Source organism: Scleropages formosus, chromosome 23 (genome assembly GCF_900964775.1).
Source record: "Scleropages formosus chromosome 23, fSclFor1.1, whole genome shotgun sequence".
Lineage (NCBI taxonomy): Eukaryota > Metazoa > Chordata > Actinopteri > Osteoglossiformes > Osteoglossidae > Scleropages > Scleropages formosus.
In genome coordinates this window covers 19,502,416-19,518,222 of record NC_041828.1, presented here as the reverse complement: position 1 = coordinate 19,518,222, position 15,807 = coordinate 19,502,416, and the positions used below count along the sequence as shown (strand labels likewise).

The 15,807-nt window shown below is 43.9% G+C and overlaps 3 protein-coding genes across 4 annotated transcripts; 1 reads left to right on the top strand and 2 right to left on the bottom strand.

Moving 5' to 3' along the window:
* Positions 1-100: 100 nt before the first annotated feature.
* snapin (SNAP associated protein) lies at positions 101-3,025 on the bottom strand. Its single transcript, XM_018765892.2, has 4 exons — positions 2,900-3,025; positions 2,371-2,417; positions 1,257-1,375; positions 101-814 (listed from the first exon to the last, which is right to left on the bottom strand). Exons 1-4 carry the CDS (start codon positions 3,013-3,015, stop codon positions 707-709), a joined length of 390 nt encoding a protein of 129 aa, XP_018621408.1. The 5' UTR covers positions 3,016-3,025; the 3' UTR covers positions 101-706.
* An 87-nt stretch (positions 3,026-3,112) lies between these two features.
* On the top strand, positions 3,113-9,086 carry LOC108942521 (chromatin target of PRMT1 protein-like). Of its 2 annotated transcripts, XM_018765931.1 has the most exons (6): positions 3,113-3,312; positions 4,095-4,213; positions 5,302-5,452; positions 6,957-7,143; positions 7,279-7,410; positions 8,183-9,086. In XM_018765931.1, the coding sequence occupies exons 2-6, from the start codon at positions 4,149-4,151 to the stop codon at positions 8,386-8,388; spliced, it is 741 nt and encodes a 246-aa protein (XP_018621447.1). In that variant the 5' UTR covers positions 3,113-3,312; positions 4,095-4,148; the 3' UTR covers positions 8,389-9,086. The 2 variants fall into 2 exon arrangements, with proteins under 2 accessions (XP_018621447.1, XP_018621446.1); XM_018765930.1 differs by lacking the exon at positions 3,113-3,312 and having other exon boundaries at positions 4,132-5,452.
* LOC108942485 (major histocompatibility complex class I-related gene protein-like) lies at positions 9,079-14,387 on the bottom strand. Its single transcript, XM_018765884.1, has 7 exons — positions 14,206-14,387; positions 13,468-13,520; positions 12,739-13,005; positions 11,615-11,905; positions 11,391-11,495; positions 10,431-10,484; positions 9,079-10,157 (listed from the first exon to the last, which is right to left on the bottom strand). Exons 1-7 carry the CDS (start codon positions 14,385-14,387, stop codon positions 10,123-10,125), a joined length of 987 nt encoding a protein of 328 aa, XP_018621400.1. The 3' UTR covers positions 9,079-10,122.
* Between the last annotated feature and the right edge of the window lie 1,420 nt (positions 14,388-15,807).

Here is a 15,807-nt window from a genome sequence, read left to right as displayed (position 1 = left end):
GGGGATACCTGACAATAAGTTACTGAAGTTGAGAGTCACAGAAGAGACTAAAGTGAACAGAAAGGAACATGTTGTATTTATTAGAACAAAACAATTTGTAAACAAAATTTATAACTGTGACATTTGAGAAATTATTTTTAGTTCACTATTAAAGTCTGATATCAAACCCACCTGATACAGTTCATGATATTCAGTTAGAAAACAGTTTCCTACCTATTACAAAATATACACACACACAGCTTAAAAATCTTAAATTCAACACTGTCTCTGTGTCACAAGCCAGTGGTTTGCGTGTCACCACTCCGAGCACTGACAGCTCCCCATTAAAACCACTACCATCCAAAATAAAGGACACAAATGTGTACGTGAATCTATAACTTCTCAAAAATGTGTTTTAAGATGCTTTTGTCAATGTTACACAAAGGTAGACTTATGCAAACTATGGGGTAGCGTGTGTCTTTCATGCTGCCATAATTCATTTGTTTTGACAAGGCAACCGGTACAACAGAGCACGAAACACTGCTCGCACGCATCATTCTTATGAGCGACGAGGACAACAGCAGCTCTGAGTGTCACCGTTCCTCCGCTCCAGAGCTCCACAGGCACCACTGCACTTCCAAGCAGGAGAAAAGGGGGACAGAGCAGTTGAAGCAAAGACTCCGCTCTTCACATTTATTGCACGATGGACTGATGTATCGCAGGCGTATCAAGGCTTGCTGGGGGATCGAGGGGTAAATGCTCCAGACGTCTCCAGCATGGTCTTCCTGCGTGCTGTTTCCTTAGCAACACTGTGGTTCAACCGTCTTAATCGCTCCTGGGGGGAGAAAGTAAGTGTATTTGAGAAGCAACAAGCAAAAAAAAAATTGAGTAACAGCTAAATCGGCATCTGAACTGCCAAAGAAACAGCAGCTGAACTTTAAGTCAAAACAGGAATCAACACACAAAAGTGCAGCAGGTAGTATAATTATCTGCACTCGAGACCCAGGGGTCCAAAATCGGTGCCATAGAGCTTATTTGCTCAAGACTAAGGATTTTTTTTCTTGCTTTAAAGGGTATAAACAAGCACTGTATTAATTACAGTTCACATTATGTAACATAAGACTCCTGGGCAGTTAAAACCAGTGTTTCACAAAAAAAATGAGAACTCAAGTTGTATATCCATGTCTCTCTGTTTTCACATGGCACACATTCATTCTGCAAGATGTACAAACCACAGGTTTACATTAATTTACGAGAATTACTGCCTAACATCCAACCTGAGCATTCTGCAGAATATTGTTGACCAGAACCACTCTGCGTCGAGCGTTAAGCAGCTTTTTCACATATGGATCCAGGTCCAACGCCACCTTCTGGTGCTCATTGATTCTGCATAACTCTGAGGGAGCAAAGAGAGACAGTTTGTAGTTGAAGTGGAAGGACAAAGCACACAGTCAAAGGAAGGGAAGTAGTGATCTTGCAGTGAGAGAGTCATGCATTGACATGTATGCATCTATAACATTTAGGACCCTGGTTGATAACATTCTGCCTAGGAGGCAGTTCAGTTTACTGTTTTAACTAAACAAAATTGGTGTTTTTATAAAAGGCAAAGGTTTCATAAATAAATCATCACATACATGTTTTATTTTTCCTAAAGTATTAATCAGTCTAGTTTTTTTATTAGATGTTTTAAGTACTGAGCTGCAGTTAAATAAAAACATGGTTATAAGAGGACACTGCTTATGCTTACCAACAAAAATCAAGTTCTAATCAGAAATTGTTCTATTTTTTGACTTAATTTAATAAGACAAAACAGTGTTCTCCAGGGTAGAGGAGAAACCAGGGGTACAAATCTTCACAGAACAAGACCGTCAGTCAAGTTTTCACCTTAAACAGTTCATCACTTCTTGTACTTTCAACTCTAAACTAACTCCAAATGTATCTGCAGAGATACTGACTCTGTGGTTTTCAACCTTTGTCAGTAATGTGTCCCTTCAAATAATATATCCTGTTTTCTGTTTAAACGAATAACGTAGCGAATCATTATGTCTCTCAGAAAATCAAAAACAAAACAATCACATTTAGTTAATAATTGTGTACTGTATGAATCAGTGTAAAAAAAAGGACATCTATTCAAGAAAAACATTACATCTCTAATTATTGTCTAAAAAAATTTTTGGAAGATAATGAAGACGATCAAGCCAAGGCAAATTTACCGACAATCCAGCAGGCATAGGCACTGACTGTCAGCAGCACCCTGGTTGAAAATCACTCTACTGTCTCTTAGGTTATGCCAAGGAGCCAAGTGGGACTGAATGAACAATAACCACAATACATGTGAACTGAAAATTTTAGAAGCTCAATAATCCACTGATTTGCAGATTGAAGCTGTACCTGTAGCCAAGTTGTCAATATGTTCCCGAAGCTCCACCTGGCTCTCTCTGAAATGGAAACATGTTGACATCAAATCAAAGGGGCATCATAGGTTCCCCTTCAGAGTTCATCGTGCTATTATTTGCAATCAGATTGGGGAATGTCACCGCAATCACAGCAGTTTGCACTGCAGATCTCACAGTATTTGTCATTTCACAGACAGTGTTATCCAGCAGCTGTAGTGTATGTCCCATTCATTGTACACTGAAACAGAGGGAAATTTCCCTCAGCATAAATAAAGCCCCAATTATATTATTAATAATAAACCATTCATTCAAACTTTCATTGTGGTTCAAAGTTAAAACCACTAATTTTATAACGTTAAAAACAACAAACACACCGGCATAAGGAAGACTACGGTCGTGTGACAGGAACCTTCCAGGGAGTCCCAGCCAGGCCTGCTCTCTGTCACTCACGAGTGAGTTCGATGTTCCTGAGCAGCCAATGGCTCCACCAGCGCACAGGCCCGGCTGCACGGCTCAATACTCACCGCACCGAATGTACATGCAGGTCTAGCTGCTGCACGGCTGGTTTGAGAAGCTCGAAAATCCCTTCACCGATGGCGTCTCTCTCCGAGGGAGTATCCACCACAGCCAACGCCGCCATTTTCGCTACTTTCCGAAGCCTCGCTGCGCGTCACACGTGACGACTGACGTGCGCGTCCCTGGCGACGCGGCGTGTGACGTCACTGCGGAGCCGCTCCATTTTCCTCGAACTTACCGTGGACTCGTCACCATTTTGTGTCGCAGAGACGAAGAGGTTGTGGCCTAGAAGAAAATAAACAGCTACGTTATAATTCAGCGTTAAAACAAACAACGGCTTGAATTAAAGGTACCGCAGCTTTAAAAGACGCGTCAACATTGCTGAAGAAGGACGACAAGAAGTCGAAGTGAGTCGTCTGAGGTAGGTCGTCTCATGAGTCGGAATCATTTTCGCTGAGAGCCGCTGACAACTCAACTACTACTAGCAGCGCTGTTGTATTCTCATTTCTTGTACATTACAGTTGTGCACCGTACAAAATTTATAGCATGGAATGTGAATCAGTTAGTCTAAGGTGAATTAGCTCCAAGCTTGTGAGCCGTAAGTTAGCTGCTGCTGATTTCATGGGGAAAACAGCGGTCCTAACGCATGCGCGGTGGGCCTGCTATTTCTCTCATTATTTATTCTGTATTGTTAGCCATTGAAAACCTACATAGATCCATAGAATCAAAATCTTTGTGCTGTGTTTTTAATGACAGCCGGTGGCATAGTGGTAAGGCCAGTCTTAAACTTAAGTTTTGGTTCAGCTTGGTTCGAATCCCACCTCCTGTAGCCAGCACTGACTATGGTACCCACATTTTTTTTATACAGTAAGTAAAAGTGTGCTGAAGGATTAAGGCTCTGTTAGTTTGACTGATCGGAGGGGCTGCAGTTTCAATCAATGGCAGTGCTTGCAGTGTGAAAAGATGAAGTTCATTACCTGTGTTTAGACTTTCACAGAGCGGTTTTTGATGTGTAAATGTTACTAGGTGAGTGTTGTCTAGAATTTTGCCAAAACAGTGGTGTAAATGGATACACTGCTGTAAGTAGGTTAACTCTACAAGTTGCCTTTTTGGAGAAAATGCCGGATTAATGAATAACTGTGTGTGAATGTTGCTTACTGGTGTAAATGATAAATGATGTGTAACACATGATCCTTTTCACAGCTCCAGCTCTGTTTGCACCCACAAGGAGAGAAGCAGCAGCACAGTGAAGACACGATGAGTAGCCCCTCTTCTCAAAAAGTTGTGCTGAAAAGCACCACCAAGGTGTCCCTGAACGAGCGGTGAGAGGCGCGCCGCACCGACCCGGTAGCAGAGGAGGGAAGGCACACTGATCTGTAACACGGGGATCAGCAACGCGCGCCGCCACGGGCGCCACACACAGCTGCTCTGGATATGGCTGAGGGGCAGGAGATACAAGCCTTGCTTGTGCCGCTCGCTGACACATGACACCTGTCTGTCGTGTAAAAGGGGGAGGAAGTGTTGGTTCGAATGGGCCAAAAGAGCACAACCTCGCTGACACTCTTAAAACGCAGCGGGGTCCCATTTTGGGAGCTCGTTGCACTCAAACTTACGGAAAGAGGGTGTCACTAATGGGTGTGATGGTGGTTGTCTGAGAAACAACAGTGTTTACTTACCATCTGCCTCAGATCTCCCTCTGTGCACTTCCTTCGATGGGAGGGCCACCATCAGGGTGCACAATGCCCCTTCTCTCACATAGTCTCTTCTCAACCTGATGATTATCTTCTTTCATTCCCACTTCATGCCTTTTCTCTGTCCTTCCTGGAATATAAAACAAGGCGCCCGGTCCAAGCCCAGACGTGACCAGCCCACCTGACTGCTGCTCAGACATCCTTGTCTGTCGCTGACTCCCCAAGTCCTGTCCCGTCCCTCTGGCCGTCGAGGGCAACCTTCTGCAGGGCACGGTCTGGGCTGTAAGAGGCTGGCTGCCGGGGTCCACCCACTGCCCTTGGCCTCCATCGCCCCTGTGTCACTTGGGGGGAGAGCCCCGAGACCTGTGGGCATACTGGAGGCCATTAAGAGGCTCTTTCTCCTTCCTGCAACCTCTCTGTCGTCACTCTGCCTCTCCTGTTGTGTGTTCTTCTCTCCTTCAGTCTTTCTTCCTCTCGTCTTCAGTGTTATTTCTCTGCTCTTCTGACTTCTTTCCTAACTCATAAATACCATTTTCCCAAGTTTTTGTATCTTGCAATGGAAAATCTTTGAGCGAGAGAAAAACCCTCCCCCTTCAAACAAAGTGGGCATTTAAGTTTTGCTGAGCGGCTGCTACTGCGGCCATGGTGTGTGAAATTTATTTGCTTTGGAACCTCCTGTCCCTCCCTCCTTCATCCCTCCCCCGTCTCTGCTCCCCAAGCTTCACTAACATGCTGAAGAACAAGCAGCCCACCGTGGTGAACGTGAGGGCTACCATGCAGCAGCAGCACATGGCCAGTGCCCGCAACCGCAGGCTAGCCCAGCAGATGGAGAACAGGCCCTCGGTGCAGGCGGCCCTGCAGCAGAAGCAGGTGAGGGCCGCAGGTCGTGCTGCTTTAGTGCACGATCAGAATGTGTCCCTTCCTGTTCAGCAGCATTCTCTCACAGTAAGGCATGTTGTAAGGTGTTCGGTCCATCGCGCATGATTGCCAGGTTGTGTAATACTTTATTTGTTATGGGAACTGATTGCTTGTGTGCTATACTATTCATAAGATTTAAAATGAGTGTTCCAAGTACTTGAAGTAGTTGGGGGGGGGGGGGGAACTACTGAAATGGTTACAAAGTCCTTCATGAGTATGAAATATTCCACATACAACAATGAACTATTTATCCTGTGTACTAGGAAGGCTCCTGTATTCCAGCTTGACACCTACTGAGTGCAGCAATGTAGACCTTTGTTTAAAGTAGTACTAGATTACCCCACACCCAAGATTGCTAAATATAGCTTTTTTTTTTTTAAAAAAAAAAAAAACATGGTTAGGAATGTGAAAGCATGTTAAAGCTATGATACTAAGCCAATGTTCGATGAGATGTACGTTGCTTTGGAGACGAGCCTCTGCTAAATAAATAAATGTAAGTGTAAATGAAGTTGTGACAGCCTTTGTGGGCTTTGGTTGCATTGTTTTACATTTAAAAGTACATATCACTTAAAAAGTAGTATTCCGGTGAAAAGTAACATTACATTGCCACTGGCATGTGAAAGGTGAATTTAATTTTAATTGATTTACTAGTAAGGCAAGAGGTATCATGGCTGCCTCCTCCATCTGGGCTTCAGGAGTTCTGGCTTTCCTCCCTCAGTCCAAAGACGTGTTTCTAGATGGGTTGGTGACTCTTAAGTTGTCCGTAGTGTGTGAGTATATGTGTGATCACCCTGCAGTGTAACAGTATCTCAGCCACTGTGTACACTCTCAAGCCTTGTGCTCCTCCGATGGGCTCCAGACCACTGCACCCCTATCTAGTGAAAGCGCTTATTGATAATGTATGAATGAGTGATACACTGGGGCATGTAAAATTATCCACTCTTTCTTGTAAGTGGGTGGAAACAGGCCACTGGGAAAAAAACTGACATAGTACTACGTGAAATGGTAGATGTACAGTATATACAGTCTGACTACAGTTTTACTCTAAAAAGATGTTTGTTTTTGTTTTCCATTTTAATGTGCGTAGAACACAATGTTTTCAAGTTTATTTCCCCTCCTTTACCAATAGCGAGCAAGGTTTAATGTCCAAGTGTATCTGAGTACATAAACAGTTACGACAAACGAGCATCAGAGTGTGGAAAAACGACTCCGATGCAAATATATCAGTGGCTTATTCTTTATTTGTGGAGATTTTATGTTTTATTGCTTTCTATTTAACGTTAATATAAATGATAGCAATCAGGTTTGTATCTTTGTAGGTGCATCATTTTAACTTTCTTGTCTTTTGGATATCTCCCGTTGAATGAGTTTGTAGCAAACCTGCTTCTTGTTGAAGAAGTTCATCTGAGACCGTATGAGCTTACAGTGTCCCTCACCGCTGCACCCCCTCCTGTAGACCCTGAAGCAGAGGTTGGGGAAGAGCAACATCCAAGCCCGGCTGGGCAGACCCATTGGGTCACTCATGAGGGGGGCCCCAGGCGGCCGGGGCTTCCCCATGGGAGGTCTCCGGGGGATGTCCCGAGGAGGACTGAGGGGCCGTGGTGGCCGAGGCGGTCCCATGAGGGGGGGGTTGTCCCTTAGAGGTGAGTGTGCACTGACGGTTGCAACATCCAGGAGATTCATCCCCCCCCCATTTTTTTCCCCTCTTCTTTTTAAAGTTCTTTCCCAATGAACAAGACCTGAGTCACTTCTGGTAAGGTTCTGCCTTATCATTGCAGGCATGGGACAGCTGCGTGGGCGTGGTGGACCTGGTCGTCGAGGGATGCGGCAGCGAGGTGGGCTGGCAGGCCGCGGAGGCTCTCTGAGGGGCCGTGGAGCTGGACCTGGTCGCGGTGGACTGGGAATGAGGGGTAAGCTTGTGGAAGCAATGGTAGTCTTGTACTGTCCTGATCTCGCTCTCTTTTTGGTAAAACATCAGAGGGAATGACGACCAGAAAAGTAGGAATCGGATATATTAGAAACATTGATATTGATGTATGAAGGCGTGTATTATTCCTTTTGCAAAACTTTGCTATTCATGGCTGCTCTTTGACCAGGTCTTAATTTTACAACTGGGACATCTGGTAGTGTAGTGGTTAGAGTTACTGCCTTTGTATTCAAAGGTTGCAGGTTCGATCCCCACCTCTGGCTGCAGTACCCTTGAGTAAGATACTTATCCTAAATTGCTCCAGTAAAATTACCCAGCTGTATAAATGGGTAAATAATTAAGCTTGTAATAATTGTAACCTTAAGATTGTAAGTCGCTTTGAGGAAAAGCATCAGATAAATGTAATTTTAATTTATTTTTAAACTTATTTTCCCTTTGTAGCCAGGGATTGCTTTTGGGGTTTGGCGCTCATAAGATCACATCCATTACTGTCCCATTTATGCGAATTAGTGTTGAGATAAATGATGGGATTTTAAAGGTTAAGTAAGAGCCAGTTGGTAGAAATGGCAGTGAAGGGTTAGATATGGCAATCGTGACATGAACTAATACAAAAGGAGTATTTTGACAGTACTGCTTACCCTGAACGGGCCATGTGACTGTGAGGTGTGTTTTTAGCCTTTGCCTCACTCATGTATGTGTGACCTCTATGTGAGACCAACTACAGTGTTGCTTACGAACTGCCTCCCTCTTACCAGGCCGTGGAGGGCTTGGCCTACGGGGGCGTGGTGGATTTGGCGGCAGAGGGCGTGGCCGAGGGCGAGGTAGGGGCGTGTCTCGGCCACCTGTCACCCGGGAGCAGCTGGACAACCAGCTGGATGCCTACATGTCCAAGACTAAAGGACACCTGGATGCCGAGCTGGATGCCTACATGGCCCAAGCAGACCCTGACAGCATGGAATAGACCGGCCTCTCACTCCAAGGCCACGACCAGAAACATCAATTGACGCATGCTGTGCTTCTGACCCAACACTGACCTTTGACCCCACCCCATTATGACCTGCCAGGGGACCAACCGGCTCTAAAGTGTGGTTGCACAGGGAACACAGACCTACGCACACTAATTTACTCATGCAGGCACATCTTCAGACACTAATGGATTGGTTTGCATGTCATGCACACCGAGTTACTGAAAATTTTTATATAATGTGAGATGGTTTTTTTTTTTTTTTTTTTTTAAAAATATCAATTTACATACAAATCACTCTATACCTCCTAGTTCCTGTTTAACATCTTTACACTTATGCCCCTTTTCTCAGCTTGTGTGAGGAAAGGAGAATCGTGAGGAACAGGGACACAGAGTGGTTTCATACATAAGGTCAGGAACAGAACCACCTGGTGCTGTCGAACCCCGACTGGATCTCTTGCAGAACCACCTCTAGTGACATTGTTAGTGTTTTCTCCATGTTCTGACATGTGAGGTAGGGTTAGTGTGTGACTTGCTGTGTAACCACCAGAACTGCATGCAAGTTGAGTCCCCTGATTTTAAGTTGCTTTGTATATGAATTGGTTGAAGTTTTTGTCCATTCATAGATATGTACAAAGAATGTGCTGTACCATGCCTATATTTTGAAGGCTCTGCAAAGTTGTTTGGAAATTTTTTTTTCCTGATATTGCCCAGACAAATCTCTACTTGTTTTCTTTAAGTAATCATAAGTTTCTTTCTTCCCCCGTTATTTTTTTTTATTGGTGTTATTTAGAACCGTTGTTCCAAATGTATGAATTCCCAAGTGGTCTTTCACGGCCGTATATGAATACTCAAATGTTCCTCTGGATTCAAGTTGAACATTTGTTTTATTTATTTTAAGAATGCTTTGGAGACTTGCAAAATATTTTTCAAAATATCTACTGTAATTTTTTATAACAGTGAAAATGGACTGCAGTCGAGGGGAAAAATGTTGCAGTTTTTCTGTTCTGTCTTGAGTAAAGATGTTTTAAGAAAGATGTTTCTCATTCTAAGTGCCCTCAAACTGTGATGTTACTGTAGGGTTGCTAAAATCCAATGCCCACACTTATAAATGTATTTATTTTGACTTAAAACTTGAATTCTGTAAACGTGCCATTTCTGCTCATGAATTGACAACATGAGTTGAATTCAGTGGCCTTTGAAGATAGGCGATTGGACATCCATTACATAGTTTATTTTCCATTTTAACAGATTAATTTCTTGAGTGCTTATCTTTGACATTCAGCTTTTACAGTGGGGTATATAAAGACAGTGAAGTGTCAGCTTTGAGTCAGGATGCCCTGATTCCTTTACATATGCCAACATTCTGAACATGTGCAGGTAAATGTCCAGGTAAGTACAGGAGGCCTTCACTTAAATGAGTTCTGTTCAGACCACCTCATCATTGCTAATCCTTATCCTCTATTACACAGACCATAAGGATTTAGAACAAATGCATAAAAATGCTACAGTGCATAATCGGATCTAATATTTTCCACTAATTTCACACATTTAATACCTTGGCTTTGACTAAAATATGTGCAGTTTAACAAGTTGAATGCAGCAGTATTAAATGTGCATTAGAATATTTAAATAGATTTAACAATGCTACATTACAGTGGATCCATTACCCTGGTTATGGCTGTTGTAACTTGTACTGCATCAATACCGCAGTGTAGTTGGTAAACCACCTTACGAGTTCGAGGATGTGTCACTGTGCTCAGTTCCTGAAATGACAAAGGGGTATCATTAAACGCTGCAGAAGTTTGCCTATCTGCAATACTTGAAGTTTCCCCAACAGTGACATACTGGCTATTTTCTTGCTAAATAAGTGCTGAACCTGTGAGGTGAGTTCAGGTAAAAACAGCTTCAGTCAAGAGAGGGTAAACAACACGGGTTACCAAGTCACAGGAGAGCGGGCAGGTTGAGTGGATTTACAGAAAAAATACAGAAACCTATCAAGCAAACATGGGAACCTATGAAGCAAACATGGGACTTACCCTGGGCTGCAGAGTACTTCACAGCTGGAGCTGTTTCACATTGATGTTGACAACCTGGGAGGGAATGAGATGGAGTGCTCAGCAGATGGTTGTGTTGACAAATCACAGACCTTGAGCGCTATGCAGTGGTGCAGGTGGAAGAAGGCAGCAACACCAGAATACCTGCACCAGTTCACTTGGGACTTCTTGAGTCCCCTGAAATGGCATTCAGTTTTGTTTATCCGGCATCAGCATTTTGCATAATACTGGGTGCTTTTACAAATATTACCAGAAAAAGCTGAAGTGGAAAAGAAATTAAAAATGAGCAAATACACTTACATTTTTATCGTTATATAATGTATGTTTGGTATTTTTGCCAAAGGGCAGATGATCTCCCAACTGAAAGATATTAAATAATGCTTTCATTTGTAGAGAGTTCTGGGAAGAAGTGTCCTGCATTTCTACCCCCAGCCATTGGAGGGTAGTAGAACAGAGAACTCGACCAGGATCGCCTCCATTCAACTCACTTCCACAGTGTTTACACCATGTGTGCAGTTGTGTGCATGTGTGCGCTGATTTCTCATGAGATCCATGATACAAGAGTAAAAAGTATACCATCCGTGTCCACGGCATGACAGAAAGAGAGAAGCAGGGCAACGTGTCCAACAAAAGTTGAGTCGCTTTTCAGCTATGTCCGTAATCAAGCCATTTAGAGAGGAAATAATTTAATTTACAGAATATCTTTCTGTTGTTTGCACTGGCCGCTTTATCGATAAAAATAGGACTGGAAAGTAATAATGTGTGAAAAGGGACCATGGTAACCAACAGTGTTGTACTTGGTGTATTGTCATTCCTTCAGGAGCTCATGAAGCATGGGCACCTTTACCCATCTGCAATATGGACTCCATTCTGAACTGGTCTGCACATCTAAGGCCAGTTTTACCACGACCCACAAACTTCAGCCCAATGCCTTCATCTTACCAGTTCGCCTTCTCCAGCAGAGGGTCCCAGTAATGCCCATCACAGAAAGTACAATCAGGAGACTGATACCCGCATACAGTGCAGGGCTGGAAGCAGATTCTGGCTCTGCCAAGACATAGTAAGGGCACACGTGGTTTCATTCTATCCTCACCGTGGTGCAACATACCAAATGAAACAACAGCGTTCCACTCTTTTGCTCTGAACACACTCCACATGTGTCATACCCCAACGGACATCCAGCTTGTTGTCCAGGCTCAGGTGTGTGACGGTACAGGTGTACACGTGTTTCTTCCTCTGCTCTTCTTCACTAAGAGCGAGGCTTCTCCTCAGCTGGTAGGTGCCGTCTCCATTGGGGAAAACCTCGCCTGCTGTCAGCTCCTCATCCGGGACAGCTCGCTCGTCCCTTAGCAAGGTCATTTTGATGTGTCGCGGGTAGAAACCAGTGGCCAGACAGACAATGTTCATCTTCCCAGAGGCTACGTTTGCCTTCCGCATTACCCTCACTCTTGGTCGAACTGCAAAGCAAGAAAAGACGAACATTAATATTTCACTGATGAGGATCACTGGTAGACCAGGGTAAGGCGAAGCATTGATGGGAGGAGTGATGGATCCTCGCCACTGGCAACCAGCAATTCGAAGCGAGACTTCAAGCTATAAACTGCTCACAGCCCAAGAGTGATCCGATCCCCACTTGTTGGTCAAAGCAAATTAATTCCCCACAACTGGTGAACAAGAGAGCATAGGTTCATAAGGTCAAGCACCTTCAGCTTTACATAGGGTGTATCAAGGGCCAGTAGTTTCTTCCTTCGTGAGATACTCAGCTGTCATTCTCCTTATTATGAAATACCATGAAATGACTGAATTACCTTTTAAAGATGTAAATCAGAATCAACAAACATCATTACAGTTAGCAGACACTTTTGTCCAAAGCGACTTCCAATGAACTCTATGTAGTGTTAGCAGCCCACACACCTTATTCACCAAGGTGACTTACACTGCTAGATACACTACTTACAATCTCATACAATGAATTTCACTCAAAACTGGTAGACGTAGAAGGCAGAGGATCATGTACAGCCTGTTCACCTTCTGTTTGCTTCTTTCACACCTTCTCCACTCGTTTTGAAAACTTGGCAGCACTTACTGTTTACAATCGCTACCTGTCGGTGCATTGGGTGACGAACAATTTCGATCGATACACTTGCTCACTTTGTACGAAAGAATAAATGCTAAATCCTTCTCAGAAAGCTTGTATCACGAAAAGTCCGTTACTCAAAAGTTCATAAATCGGGGGCCAACCGTCGTATTTTGGAACACAGCAAGTCGATGAAATGATTCTTTACTGTACCTTTCCTCAGCAGTATGTTCTTGTTCTCTTGGAGGTACCTCCTCAGAGTTCGGAGACAAAGGGGCTGGTACACGTTGATGTAGGTCAGCTTCTTGGTCTCCATCTGCACCTTGGTCCAGATGAGCTCTGGCACCAGGGGACTGTACGCCTGAGTGAGGATGTCATAGTTCCTTGTCTCCACTCCCTCGTACGCGTCCTGAAGAAAGAAGCGGGTGAGGCTGTCGCCTTCCAGGTCGCAAGCGGCAAACTTCTGGTACACGTGGACTCCTGCGGGAGACGAGTGCATACGGTAAATCGTTTGGTTTATAAATACCGTCAGAACTAATTTACCACATATACCACATGTACGTGTATATACAGGCAGTCGCCGGGTTACGAATGAGTTCCACGTCCTCAGTCTGTCTTCAAGTCGGATTTGACGTAAGTCGGAACAGTTAGGCACGGTGGGTATCTAACATCAGTTTGTCAGATGTTTGTCTTAGTATATCGTGTACCTTTATATGTATAAAACACATTAAAGAAACACTTCCAGATATACTAAAACATCAACCATAATAATAATAATAATAATAATAATAGTTACTACAGTATTTATAATAGACGGAGAAAGACACACACATTGGGACAGAGCCTTTTACATGTACCATTATTTTCGCTTTGTCCTTTAAAATTGTCCCGATCGTTGACTGACTGTAGCCTAACGCTTTTCCAGTGTTCGTGGTGTCACACCTTTTTCCGATCGCTTTATTATTTCCACTTTGTTGTCAAGCGTGATCGTCTTCCTTTTCTTTGATGCATCACCATTACTTGAGTCACATTTACGCTTTGGCGCCATGGTTAGGAGGGTAAAAACAAAAAAAATTAAAGCCAAATACAGTAACGCACGAGTCATTGTTAACAGCAACGTGGTCCGACTAAAAAGAAGGAAGTCTTTGTCCTACCACGAGCCGACGAACCACTGTAGACGTGCAATGTTTTGATGCGGGTGGCAAAGTAGCACTGCTTTTTATTACAAATTATTGTGTGTAATTCAAATTTTTCATATTGTAGGCTTTACATTTACATTTATTCATTTAGCAGACACTTTTCTCCAAAGCAACGTACATCTCACGGGGGGTGGTTTGTAACTACGGTTTGTACGTAAGTCGAACGTTCATAACTTGGGGACTGCCTGTACCGTACATATGCACCACAACTAATGTATCACATTTTTCTGTACACTACTGTATATATACCGCATAGAATTTCCTCCCAGATTAATGAAGTTTCATTCATTCATTCATTCACTCATTCGACAAACTGCTACAGATTAGTATTACCTTCACCACCCATGAGCACCAGAGGCTCTAACCACCACCAGTGGCTCTAACCAGATGAGCAGTTACTGAAAACGAAGAGCTAGTTTATCAGCATCACTAGTACAGTTAGAGAAGGCCATTGCTAACCACGGTACTGTACCTTACTCACCCCGCGTGATTAAAGCGCTGCGTCAGGCGATGTGATTGCATTTTCATACTTTTGTAGATCTTCTGCACCACAAAATTTTTCAGGTGAGATTCCTCAATGCTTTCGTTCACAATCCAGTGTCTCCTAGAAACGATCCTGGTGACGTTGCTGTCGTAGTATTCCACAGGAATATCATTGACCATGAGCACGAGTGTCAGTTCTGGGAACTGTGTGTCTCCAGATATGAGCGTGACCAAGAGTCTGAGAGAGTGACAGGCTGTCTCTAAGGAAAGACAAAGTAGCGGTGGGTCAAAGCACAAGGTTAAATGCTGGTCAACACAGTAACGTTTATATTGTGTTCTGGGCAGTGGTCTTCTGGACATCTGCCTCTCTCAGTGCCCAAAAGCCTGTACAGGAGGAAAAGTCCAAATTGCACTCTTCCCTCAACCCTAAACCACTGACGGGTTTAAACGAGGCAGTATGAGCTCACCTAATTCATTTAGAGCTCCTATGGAAAGTACCCAAAACAGGGGATTCTTCGCCTTTTTTATGCCATGGGTCCCTGTTGCAGTCTGGTGAAGCCTATGGACCCCTTCTCACAATAATGTACACACACACACACACACACTGGCTGAAGCCGCTTGTCCCAAGTGGGGTCATGGCAAACCAGAGTCTAACCCAGCAACACTGGGCGCAAGGCTGGAGGGGGAGGGGACACACCCAGGATGGGATGCCAGTCCATCACAAGGCACCCCAAGCAGGACTTGAACCCCAGACCTGCCAGAGAGCAGGACCCAGCCAAACCCCCTGCACCACTGCACCCCCCAAATAATGTATCAATTTGAAATTAGTAACAATATTATCTTGAATGTTATGAATGAATGAATGAATGAATGAAGGTCTTAATTTAGATTCAAAGCATGGTACCGAACCAGAAAGTTTTGCAGGCTCGTGCCATACCCGGAGAGGCCAGGTTAAAGAGGGCGGGGAAAAGCAGAGCCACCGCAGGGCCCATCGCACCCAGGTCTCGAACCCCTTCACTGGACAGGACCCGTCATGGTGGAGTGACAGCGACGTGAAGTGGGACCGAGCTGATCTCCAACAGGGCCTGTTGAAAAGCACGAGGTGGAAGTGTCAAAAAAAAAAAAAAAATGCAACAAACAAAGAAATAATTAAAAAAAAGAAGAAGACAGTTTTCAGCCCTTGGTCAAGTTGTCAGCAATGAAACTGGCTCTTTTCTGACTCGTACATTGTGATTCATACTCAAACCGGGGACAAGTCACGTCATGTAGAGAAATAAGGACAAAAGCATGAAATTGATGAAAAAACACATGACTCAACTCTTAATGAGCAGTCAGTTCTGGAGGATTACCTGCAATAACCTTACATTTATTCATTTAGCTGATGCTTTTCTCCAGAGAAACTTACAATGTTAAGGTTACAATTATTTACCCATTTATACAGCTGGGTGATTTTACTGGAGCAATTTACGGTAAGTACCTTACTGAAGAGTACTGCAGCCAGAGGTGGGGATCAAACCTGCAACCGGTGGAGCAAAAGGTTGCAGCTCTAATCACTACCCTACCATCTGTCCCCTGGTGTGTTGCTCCAGCACACAAATAA

Excerpts from the sequence above, each read along its gene's own strand:
- LOC108942521 (XM_018765930.1), top strand. The coding sequence starts at position 5,225 with ATGGTGTGTGAAATTTATTTGCTTTGGAACCTCCTGTCCCTCCCTCCT. Across the intron at positions 7,144-7,278 it reads GGGGGGGTTGTCCCTTAGAG|GCATGGGACAGCTGCGTGGG; the intron begins GTGAGTGTGCAC and ends TTATCATTGCAG. Across the intron at positions 7,411-8,182 it reads CGGTGGACTGGGAATGAGGG|GCCGTGGAGGGCTTGGCCTA; the intron begins GTAAGCTTGTGG and ends CCCTCTTACCAG.
- snapin (XM_018765892.2), bottom strand. The coding sequence starts at position 3,015 with ATGGCGGCGTTGGCTGTGGTGGATACTCCCTCGGAGAGAGACGCCATC. Across the intron at positions 2,418-2,899 it reads CTGCATGTACATTCGGTGCG|AGAGAGCCAGGTGGAGCTTC; the intron begins GTGAGTATTGAG and ends TTTCCATTTCAG. Across the intron at positions 815-1,256 it reads ATATTCTGCAGAATGCTCAG|GAGCGATTAAGACGGTTGAA; the intron begins GTTGGATGTTAG and ends TTCTCCCCCCAG.
- LOC108942485 (XM_018765884.1), bottom strand. The coding sequence starts at position 14,387 with ATGGTCAATGATATTCCTGTGGAATACTACGACAGCAACGTCACCAGG. Across the intron at positions 11,906-12,738 it reads GAACATACTGCTGAGGAAAG|TTCGACCAAGAGTGAGGGTA; the intron begins GTACAGTAAAGA and ends CTTGCTTTGCAG. Across the intron at positions 10,158-10,430 it reads GAAGTACTCTGCAGCCCAGG|GAACTGAGCACAGTGACACA; the intron begins GTAAGTCCCATG and ends TTGTCATTTCAG.